Source organism: Brassica oleracea, chromosome C9 (assembly GCF_000695525.1).
Source record: "Brassica oleracea var. oleracea cultivar TO1000 chromosome C9, BOL, whole genome shotgun sequence".
Lineage (NCBI taxonomy): Eukaryota > Viridiplantae > Streptophyta > Magnoliopsida > Brassicales > Brassicaceae > Brassica > Brassica oleracea.
Genome location: NC_027756.1, coordinates 2,491,735 through 2,503,151, shown reverse-complemented (window position 1 = coordinate 2,503,151; position 11,417 = coordinate 2,491,735). Strand labels below are relative to the sequence as shown.

Sequence of the window (11,417 nt, the reverse complement as noted above, 5' to 3'; positions counted from 1 at the left end):
TTTGGATATGGCACGCTTTCTTCGGTCCTCCAGGTACCTTAAACGATATTAATGTCCTCGATCGCTCTCCTGTTTTTGATGACATTTTACAAGGTAAAGCTCCGAGGGTAAAGTACATGGTCAACGGACACATGTATAAGTTGGCGTACTACCTCACAGACGGTATATATCCAAAATGGTCAACATTTATCCAATCTATCACCCTCCCTCAAAGTCCTCAGGAACAGTTATTTGCTAAATTTCAAGAAACTACCCGAAAAGATGTAGAGCGGGCTTTTGGAGTATTGCAAGCTCGATTTGCGATTGTGAGAAACCCGGTAAAAACTTTGGATAAGGAAAAGATAGGAAAGATTATGAGAGCATGTATCATCCTACACAATATGATAGTCGAAAATGAACGGGGCGGATAAACTCGTATCGATATATCTGAATTTGAAGAAGGAGACAACACTAGAACTTCACAGGTGGAAACGGAGAGACCTACAAATCTGAATAATATGTTTCCCAATCGGAATGATCTTCGTGATATGAATATGCATGCCCAATTGAAACATGACTTAATTCAAAATGTCTGGAACAAATTTGGTGATGAATATTAATAATTGTTGTATCTTTATTTTTAATTATTGTGATTTTAAATTTATTCATGCTATATTATTAAAACATTTGGTAATTCACTTAAAAAAAAAAAAAATTTATTCTAAGGACTTTTTATTAAGACTCACCATTGTAAACACTTATTTGGTTCGGATCTTTAACTATTTAACAAAAAAAAATTATTTTTAAATTCCTAAGGGTTCCAGGATGGGTGCGCCCATCGTGGATGCTCTAATCCTTGTCAAAATGTATTAAAGGCCCATTCAACAACAAAAACAGCCTGCCTTGATTTTGACATTCCCGTATCTACACTGGCCCATATAATTCGTTTTTGTGCTAATTTTACCAACATACAGGAAAAAAAAAATCAAAGCGAAATTAAATAAAAATATATACGAATTTTATTGGTACGAGTGAGTTTGAATGTAGCTCCCTCAGTTTCAAAATAATTCATATTTTAGAAGAAAATTGTTGCAAAAAATATATTTTTATATTTTTAATATGTCTTTGGAGTATTATATTAACTTCAAAACGAAATCTTTGTTGGAGTCAATGGTGGGAGTTGTAAGAAAATCAGGAAAAAAATGAAGACTCAAAAGTCAACAAGACACAGAGATCACCGGCTGGTTCGGTGACCTTTACATAGTAAAGAAACCGGCAGCTGTGTGGAGCGGTTAGAACTTTCAACTATTTCAGTCAATTATTCTTCCCATTTTTCTCCTTAAAAAAATAAAATAAAAAGTAAATTATTCTTCTCCTTACAGGTTGTCTTTGCTCACTCTCTCTCCCATCCTCGTTCCTCGGCTACATCTCCCGCCGTCTCTCCCGTTCCGGTGAGTACTCCTCCTTTTTAGTTTACGCCCGGATCTGTTTTCTCTCTGTTTCTTGTCTAAAAAAAGATGGAAACTTTCTTATACGAGTTGTTGAAGGTCGATGAATATTTTGAAAATCGGTTTAGATCAGTGACGATTGAGTTGTGTATACAATATATCTAACCTTGATTTAGTTTATATTTATCTATATTTTTTACGAATCTGTAAGATTCTCCGTCTTTTCGCGGTTCGGATTGAGGCAAATAGGTTCGTGTCTTATTTTGATATTAACATGTCTTGTAATGAAGCTATAGAGAAGCCATTTACTCTTGTTCTTGCTTTGTCTTAACGACACCAAGAACGTGCTTTTGTCTTTTAAAAAAAAAAAAAAAAAAAATCCTGTGATTTTCTAGGGATTTTGACTAATAATTTGGGTTAAAGTCAAATTCATAACTAACTATGTGTCTTGATTACATTACTTTTGATGCCAGCCCTTTTTAACTTGTTGGATGGGCACATCATCTGGCTCCAATCACCCTCACCAGATGCTACCTCCACGTCAGCAGCTCCGAACCGGAGCCCTCGAAACAACTCTCTCACTCGTATCACACGACGGCCATGAGCCACGTTCCAACAACAACTCCGACCTCGTCCGCGAGTCTCCAGCCGAGAGCGCCAGCTCTCAAGAAACATGGCCGCTCGCTGATCCTATCGCAGCAAAGAAGACGGCGGTTAAACAAAAGACAGAGCCTGAGGAACAACAACAACAAACCGTGATGCACCACGTCTCCAGCGCAGATAAAGTATCGGTCCGAGACATCGCCAGAGAAAGAGTGGAGCTAGTCGCGGAGAGAATGCAAAGATTACCCGACGAGTTTCTCGAGGAGCTGAAGAATGGTCTTAAAGCTGTTCTCGAAGGAAACGTCGAGGAGTTCGTGTTCTTGCAGAAGCTTGTTCAGAGCAGATCCGATTTGAAGAACTCCGCAACGCTCCTCAGAGCCCACCGTTCCCAGCTTGAGATCCTCGTAGCGATAAACACTGGAATCCAAGCGTTCCTGCACCCGAACATAAGCCTCTCTCAGTCATCTCTCGTGGAGATATTCTTACACAAGAGGTGCAGAAACATACCCTGCCAAAACCAGCTACCAGCCGACGGTTGCCGCTGCGACGTATGCGCCACCAGGAAAGGGTTCTGCAGCCTCTGCATGTGTGTGATCTGCAACAAGTTTGATTTTTCAGTCAACACCTGCCGCTGGATCGGGTGCGACTCGTGTTCCCACTGGACTCATACGGATTGCGCTATAAGAGATGGACAGATCACTGCAAAGAGCGCGTCGGGTCGTTCTGGAGAGATGATGTTCAAGTGCAGGGCGTGTAACCACGCTTCTGAGCTGATTGGGTTTGTTAAAGATGTGTTTCAGCACTGTGCGTCGAACTGGGATAGGGAGTGTTTGGTGAAGGAGCTGGATTTTGTTAGTAGGATCTTCCGAGGAAGCGAGGATCAGAGAGGTAGGAAACTGTTCTGGAAGTGTGAGGAGGTTATGGATACGATTAAAGGTGGCTTGGCGGAGACAACGGTAGCTAAACTAATATTAATGTTCTTCCAAGGTAAGTGTATGTGTTTTATTATTGGTTTATATATTTTAACTGATTTAGAAATCCATATAATATTTAAAAATATACAGATTTTAAATTGAGAAATTCCAGGATAACACTAAAAGAGTTTTTGTCACAAATATGGCCTTTAAGGATCAAAATGACCAAAATGTTTTATTAAGTAGTGTGTTTTTGGGTTTTGGGTTTTGGGTTTAGGGTTTAGAGTTAAGGGGTGGAATTTTGGGATAGGACCCAAATTTTAAAAACTAAAAAAATATTAAAATTTTCAAAATAAAAAAGTCTATTTTGGTCATTTTGTTTTTTGAAGTCTATTTTTGTGACAAAAACTTAAAAATGTCTATTTGGGAGAATTGTCCTTTTTAAATCTAACATATGAATATTAATTAGTTTTTACTACAATCCGTTTCTTTGTATTTTTAATAAATAAATCTATACAAATCTTTTATGAAATCAAATTCGTTAGTAAATCCGTACGATTGAATTAGAATTTATAAATCATAAAACTAATAACTCATGTGGATTTAAAAATTACAGAACTAATAACACTAGATTTAGTTGAATTTTCAAATTTATTAAAATACATTTATGAATGAACATTACTCTGTGTGTTTAGACTAACGCACTTTTGTTATTACAATGCCACTGAAGAGATTGAGTTAGACTCTGCTATGAGCTTTGAAAACGGAGGTCTGATAGCACCACAAGATGCGTGCACCCGAATCGCCGAAGTAGTACAAGAGACTCTGAGGAAGATGGAAGTAGTGTCCGAGGAGAAGATGAGGATGTTCAAGAAGGCACGGATGGCTCTCGAGACGTGCGACAGAGAGCTGGAAGACAAGGCCAAAGAAGTAGCGGAGCTCAAAGCGGAGAGGCAGAAGAAGAAGCTTCAGATAGACGAGCTGGAGAGGATCGTGAGGCTGAAGCAAGCGGAGGCAGACATGTTCCAGCTTAAAGCCAACGAAGCTAAGCGGGAAGGCGAGAGGCTGCAGAGGATTATACTGGCGAAAACGGATAAGTCTGAGGAGGAGTACGCGAGTAACTATCTGAAGCAGAGGATGAGCGAGGCTGAGGCGGAGAAGCAGTATCTGTTTGAGAAGATTAAGCTGCAGGAAAGCTCGAGGGTAGCAGCATCACAGAGCAGTGGTGGTGGTGGAGACCCTTCGCAAGTGTTGATGTACTCGAAGATACGTGATCTGCTTCATGGATACAGTCTTTCGCCTAAGGTAGATCCTCAGTCAAACGAGCGTCATCCTTTTAGATCCAACCCTTGATGGTTCTTCCTTTATATATATAGTATTCATATCCTAAAACTCCTCACTCTGTTTTGTAAACAGTGTGTTTGTAGCCTTAATAACTATCTACTGCTATTTTCTAGTTTATGACATGTGTTTTAACTTTGTTGATATCAACTTGTTATTCTATTGTGTGGTTTCTTTATTGTTTGATTAGGTGATTTATGAAACGCAAAGAGACTTTGATTGCAGAAGCAACAAAGTCTGAATTTTATTTTATCTATGTTCTTAAACTCTTACATTGGCTTTGACCTATCTAACTCTTTATATTGGATGATTCTCTGATTACACCTGCAGAAGAAGAAATTGCTAGCAACAAATAATTCATGGCTCACCAAACTCGTTTCTTTTTCTACACGACAGTATTTGTTTTCTCTTATCTTAAGTTTGAAAAAAATGTCTATTAGTGATTGTTCACATGTGTGGTAAGCTTGTTCACATATGCTCGGATGGCAGGAACCATCATTCCTATTTGTACTCAAAGAGAGAAACCAAAAGTTTGCATACTCTCTCTTGGGTTTGAACCAGGGGAACACCTTTCAGTTTAATCTACATAAAATGGCTCACTTGTCGAATCATACTTTTTATCCTTTATATAGTAGATTCAATATTTGAATATTTTGTTGATAAAAAAAATGATTATTTACACTTTTACGGCAACAAGGATGATAAAATTGGTGCATATATTTTAGTTATTTATAATCTGAGAACTAAATGTATTATTTCTATTAAGTGGGCACTAGGAAGACCATTGTTCTAAAAATCAGTTTAGACATTTAAAAAATCGGTATAGTCACCTATCTCAACTATAATCCTTTATAAAACCCATAATTATTACCTAGTGATTTCTTAAACATCGAGGAAGACTGCAGAATTTCTGCATTTCATCACCAAAAAAAGTTTTGGTTTGGAGATGGTGTGAAAGTAGTTGAAGACACGGTTGATAGAATTAAGCCATGAAAAGAACAAGGAATGCAAAAAGATTTAGCATTAGATTTTTTTGCACAAAAAAAAAATTAGCATTAGAATTTATTTTAGTTCACAAGTCATGTAAATACAGATTCACATCGCATAAATTGTCAATGTATCCTTCTTTGTATGAAGATACAAAAGGACAGATTTGATGTATATAAGTTTAGAAAACATTCCATTTCATTATTATCTTTTGGTAAAAAGTAACACCTACGTGTAGGTGTTAGAATGGGAGGGTTGTTAAAAAGAAAAGATTAAAGAACAGCAAGGGGGTTTTGTTGTGGGGTCCAAATGACACAACATTCACTTCACTTAACAAAAAGAGAGTAAAGGTTAAAAAAGAAAGCAAATCTTCTTTTTTTTTTTGAGCAACGAAAGCTATTCTATAATTTCTTACTGCTTGGGATTCTGATTCAATTATATCTTGTTGCTTTGCGAAAGTGAATCTACCCCTACCTGACATTCTGACGTGCTATTCAAAAAAAAAAAGATTGGAGTAATTTAGGATTTAGTTGCAAAGTCTGCAACTTGTATTTCGGTTTAATATGCTAGTTTATTCATAACCTACAATTTATTTAGGGTTAATTTGCTGAATAACCAAATTTTGAATGAAAATTAAGAATATAGCAATGATTTTGACATAATTAAGTTACTAATATTTTACTTTCATTTCATCCGGTTATGTTCTCATTCTTTTCAAATAGCAGGTAAAGAGGAAGAAAGCAGATGACGTTGCGATTGTAGCTATGGATAGGATTAAAGCCTCATATTTACTATTACATCACATGATCTATCCAAATGATACACTTATTTACTACATGCATATGCACTATAGGAAATAAAATAGATGACTAAAAATTGTTGGTGTCAGATAAGGAATGACACGGATCCATGCTATATGAAACAATACATAATGTGTTTCAAAGAATCTGGAATGCACAAATACATATTTTGAAAAAATTTTAATGTTCTATTCCACATTGTTGAAATAGTATAGGACTCCAGTCTGATCCACAACCTATGAATACTAAATATTACTTTAACCCCAACCCCAACCCTTAAATACTAAACCTAAACACTAATGACTAAACCCTAAATCCAAACATAAATTAATATATATATATATATATATATATTTATTTATAATAGTTCAGATAAAATCAACATCTAAAAATATATTTTGAAAGTCTGATTGTTCTATTTCATATTGTTCAAGTAGTATAGTACTCCAATCCGATCCAAAACCAATGAATACTAAATGTTATTCCTACCCCGATCCCAATCCTTAAATACTAAACCCTAAACCATAATCAATAAACCCTAAATCCTAATCACTAAACTCCTAAACCTAAATATAAACTATAATATATATATTTATAATATTTTAGATGCAATCAATATATGAAAAATAGAAGACTATATCCAAATAATATAGTAACCTTACATAAATAGTTACACTAAATAACAATCAAAATCAGCATTGTTACAACGATAGATCCAGTCTGTGTTATATGATTTAAAATTGAAAAATATGAGATCAAAGACATGGTTGTGGGAATAATTGATCTGAGAGGAAGAAAGAAAAACAAATAGTAGATACGATAGAAAATAGTAAATGGTTTCGTCGTTAGTTTTAAGGGGTATTTTGGCAAATAATATAAAAAATATATTAAATATCATGGTCAACTTATTTTTTAGCTAGATAGTGAATTATAATTTGTTTGGTAGTCATACAATGCAATTTCCCGTTTATTTATGTCATAACGTTAGTTAGCAAAAAAAATGTCATCACGTCATTTTTTTTTGAACATTCATCACGTCATTTGTTGATTCTATAAAAGATTATCTATCAATTATTTTCAGCTTTAAATTGTTAGTTTATAAAAATAGGGCTTTAACTCCAAATGCCCTTATGAGAAAAAAATCATTCTTTTTGTCCCTTCTCTTTTCCTATTACCCATTTGTCTTTAAATTCTCTATACTAACCTTTCTTTTTTTAATATATTTTAGAAGGTGAAGGGGAAGATGAAATTCACACTTTTGTGTTGAAGAAATCAGTGGATGAGATCACACGCTCTGTTTTGGTTGAGCGTATTTGCAGAAAGATAAAGGTAGATGACTATAAGATGGAAGCGAAGATTAGTTACTTTCCAATGGTAATGTATTCGAACAAGCCATCATATATCTGGGAAGATGAAGACGTTTTTTGTTATCTAATGCAAGTAAATCAAGAGAATTGTAGAAGTGTTCTACATGTGGAGTTCAACAAAAGGGATGATGACACTGATTTCTATGGCAGTCTATCGGATAGAGAGGCTACTGAAAGAGGGGCTACTGATAGAGAGGCTACTGATACAGAAGCTATTGATACAGAGGCTATTGAGACAGATGGTGGTGATGAAGAAGGTACTGAGAAGGATGCAACTGATAATGAAGGTACTGGTGGTGTGCTTACACTTTACGAAGACATTGAGATGCATGAGAATGCCACCGAAAGAGAAGCAGGACCCTCAGTTGAAGTCACACCAGTTGTCTATAAGGAGTGGGATGATGGTATGGATTTGGTTTTAGATCAAGAATTTAGAACCAAGGAGGAAGCGCAAACTCATATTCAGGCGGCGTCACATGTGAAGTGTTTTGAGTATGAGGTAATTAAGTCGGATACTAAGAGATATGTGATAAAATGCCGAGGAGCCAAAGAAGGCTGCAAGTGGTTTGTGCGTGTTGCAAAGTTAACGAATTCAGATCTTTGGTCAGTTAGAAGTTACATCAAGCAGCATAGATGTTCTGTTGTTACCACAAGAACACTGCCTAATAGAAGGAGAGGCACACAACAAATCGTTGCATCTATCCTGGCCCAAGATTATCCTGGAAGTTTTGACACACCACGTCCCAATGCTCTGATCGATTTGGTTCATCAGAGAGTTGCTGTGGAAGTATCATACACAACGGCATATAGAGGAAGAAGACTAGCTGCTAATAAAGTGCGCGGAACTCCTGAAGAGAGTTATTCTTTATTATATTGTTATATGCACATGCTGGAGCAGGTGAATCCTGACACAATAACTCGTGTGGTTGTGGATGAGGGCAAAAAATTTAAGTATCTGTTTTGGGCTTTGGGAGCTAGCATAGAAGGATTCCGCGCGATGAGAAAAGTCCTTGTTGTGGATGCAACACACCTGAAGACTGTTTATGGTGGAGTGTTATTTGTTGCGACTGCTCAGGATCCCAATCATCACCACTACCCAATTGCGTTTGGTGTTGCTGATGGTGAGAAATATGAGAGTTGGCTATGGTTTATGGAACAGTTGAAATCAGTGATATCGGATCTCCCTGGATTGGTGTTTCTTTCGGACAGAAACAAAGGCTTGATCAAGGCAGTACATCAAGTGTTCCCTCAGGCCGCTCATGGTTATTGTATATGGCATCTGTCTCAAAATGTTAAAGGCTACGTCTGTAACAACAGAGAAACATGTGCATTTAAGTTTATGGAGTGCGCACACGCTTATACAGAGGCGGAGTTCTTGGTCCTTTATGACGCTTTTGGCAGGAAATATCCTAGTGCAGCGGAGTATCTTGACAGAAGTTGTGAACAAAAGAAATGGGCTAGATGTTACTTTGAAGGAGTTAGGTACAATGTTGACACCACCAATTCAGCAGAATCTTTTAACGGTGTTATTAAGGACGCAAGAAAGTTCACCTTACTTCCAATGTTTGATTTTATCATTGGAAAAATTGCTGAATGGTTTAACAAGCACAGGAAAGAGGCAGCTGAAATGCCACCCGCACTGAAGCTTGTGCCTATAGTGGAGGAGGAAATGACTAAAAGATGTGTTGATGCAGGGTTTCTTCGGGTTGATGAGTTAAACAGCTTCCATCTCGAGTACAGTGTGCATGGTAGTGACGGGAAGCGTTATACCGTGGACATGGCTATGAACACGTGCACCTGTGGGCAATTTGATAAAGACAAATATCCATGTGTTCATGCAGTAGCTGCTGCCACATTCATGACTGACAAAGCGGGAAGGAAACTCCATCTATCTGAGTATTGTTTTAAGTACTATTTGGTAGAGCAATGGGCTTTGGCTTATCACAGGACAATATATCATGTTCCTCATATGTCTGATTGGGTTATACCAGAAGAAATTAGAGCAAAGAAAGTACTTCCTCCAGAATTTGAAGTCAAGAAAGGAAAACCACAACAAACAAGGAAACCATCAGCAGGAGAAGCGCGTGGAAGAGGAAAAAGAGGCAGAGGGAGTGGAAGAGGGAGAGCCACAAGCACAGACACAGGGAGAGCCAGAGGAAGAGGTATGGCAGCGTATTTTGAATGTGGAAGTGGTTCAGGTTCAGGTGTTTGATTGTTGAAATTTGTTTCATTGTGCTATTCCGACTACTAGGACTACTGGAATTACTATATGTTATTTGGACGATCTGTATTACTAGAATTACTAAGTGTTATTTGACCGACTAGGATTACTGGATTTACTATGTGTTATTTGGACTACCTGTATTTTTGGAATTATACTATGTGTTATTTGAACTACTAGGAATACTGGGTTTACTATGTGTTATTTGGACCACATATATATTAGTATGAGTATTTATGTTTAGTATGTAGAATCGATATATATTTTATGATTCTTATCAATTTGTAGACTAGTTACTTACTAAATATATATTAAGACTATTTTTTATGATTATTTCAGCAGTTTAAGAATTTTTTTTTCATTTTTTTCAAAAAACTCTCTTAACTTTCATTGTTATTGTATGAATGGTTAGACCATGGTAAGGAAAATCTAAAAAAATAAATATTCCTGGCAAATGCTTCCTGAAAATGTCTTCTTTAATAATTATTATAGTGTAAAAGCATCAGTTTTACTACAAAAAAGATCATTTTCTCAGGGTTTTACTAGATAAACCTAAAAATTGCCAAAAGATTACTATGTGTAAGGTAGTATTACTAAGTCCTTGAAGCTTACCAAGAATTACTAAGTGTAATCAAAATATAATATCAAAATACATGACGGCTACACGTTTTACATGTGGATTTTTTATCCATGCACGTTTTATATGTGGTTTGCATTTTACGTGTAAACTGTTTTTAATTATTTTATAAATTGGAGTATTTTTCCAAATTTTAAAAACTATTGAATAGCTTCTTGCTCAATTACCATGGCTTCTTGTTCACTGTTTTTTTTCCCTGTTGCCACAACAATCTCTGGTGATATAGAGATTGCTTTCCTCGCAGCTGCTGCCTTAGTTCTACCACGTGGTGTAATGACTATTACTCCGGTAGAGGTAGGAGTTTCCTTGGATTCTTCTTTCTCAGCCTCTTTCTCTTCTTGAACCTCTTTTTCAGCCTCTTTCTCACTCTCTGGTTCTTGGTCTTTCTCTTCTTCACCCTTCTCACTGTTTTCCTCGTCTTCCTCATCTTTCCCACTGTTTCTTTCTCAACCTCTTCCTCAGCCTCTTTCTCAGCCTCAGACTCATCATCAATTGTCCTCCAAAATTCTTCCGCTTGCACTCTCACTCTTTCATGAAGCCTTAACAGAGAATTTTCTTCATCTGATTTCTCCACGTATTCTTCGCCTTTCTCAACAGAGTCACTGTTTTCTTTATCTTTTTCAGGTTCTTGGTCTTTCTCTTCTTCACCCTTCTCACTGTTTTCCTCGTCTTCCTCATCTTTCCCACTGTTTTTCTCATCTTCCTCATCCTTCTCACTGATTTTCTTCCCTGTCTCAGCCTTCTCTGCCTCAGCCATGTCTCTATCCTTCCCATGATCTCTACCATAATCAAAATCATTCCACTGTGTATATTCCTCATCTTCATTTCCTTTGCTTTCAATAGAAGTCAACTTGTCTTCTATTTTCTTAGACTTTTTTTTTCAAAACTCGCTGGTACTTCTCAAGTTTACCCATCCCCAAGTTCATAGCCTCCAGCTTTGTCTCTACCGTTAAATTAATTCCAGAAAATCCTTCTTCCATGGCCTTCACAATCCTCTCTTCCACACCTTTCAACATCGACTCCAAACCAGAATTAGAAGATGAACCTTCTACAATCGCCACCTTTTCTTTGTCTTTCGTCTTTGTAAACTTTCGTGCAGCAACATCTGACTCATAAAGTT

General features: G+C 36.7%; 2 protein-coding genes across 2 annotated transcripts; both read left to right on the top strand.

Moving 5' to 3' along the window:
* The first annotated feature begins 1,286 nt into the window (after positions 1-1,286).
* Positions 1,287-4,471, top strand: LOC106318659 (protein OBERON 2). The gene is made up of 3 exons (XM_013756733.1): positions 1,287-1,430; positions 1,901-3,017; positions 3,675-4,471. The coding sequence occupies exons 2-3, from the start codon at positions 1,919-1,921 to the stop codon at positions 4,295-4,297; spliced, it is 1,722 nt and encodes a 573-aa protein (XP_013612187.1). The 5' UTR covers positions 1,287-1,430; positions 1,901-1,918; the 3' UTR covers positions 4,298-4,471.
* A 2,945-nt stretch (positions 4,472-7,416) lies between these two features.
* LOC106314099 (protein FAR1-RELATED SEQUENCE 4-like) lies at positions 7,417-9,651 on the top strand. The gene has a single exon (XM_013752035.1). The coding sequence runs from the start codon at positions 7,417-7,419 to the stop codon at positions 9,649-9,651; it is 2,235 nt and encodes a 744-aa protein (XP_013607489.1).
* The last annotated feature ends 1,766 nt before the right edge of the window (positions 9,652-11,417 follow it).

Excerpts from the sequence above, each read along its gene's own strand:
- LOC106318659 (XM_013756733.1), top strand. The coding sequence starts at position 1,919 with ATGGGCACATCATCTGGCTCCAATCACCCTCACCAGATGCTACCTCCA. Across the intron at positions 3,018-3,674 it reads AATATTAATGTTCTTCCAAG|AGATTGAGTTAGACTCTGCT; the intron begins GTAAGTGTATGT and ends ATGCCACTGAAG.
- LOC106314099 (XM_013752035.1), top strand. The coding sequence starts at position 7,417 with ATGGAAGCGAAGATTAGTTACTTTCCAATGGTAATGTATTCGAACAAG.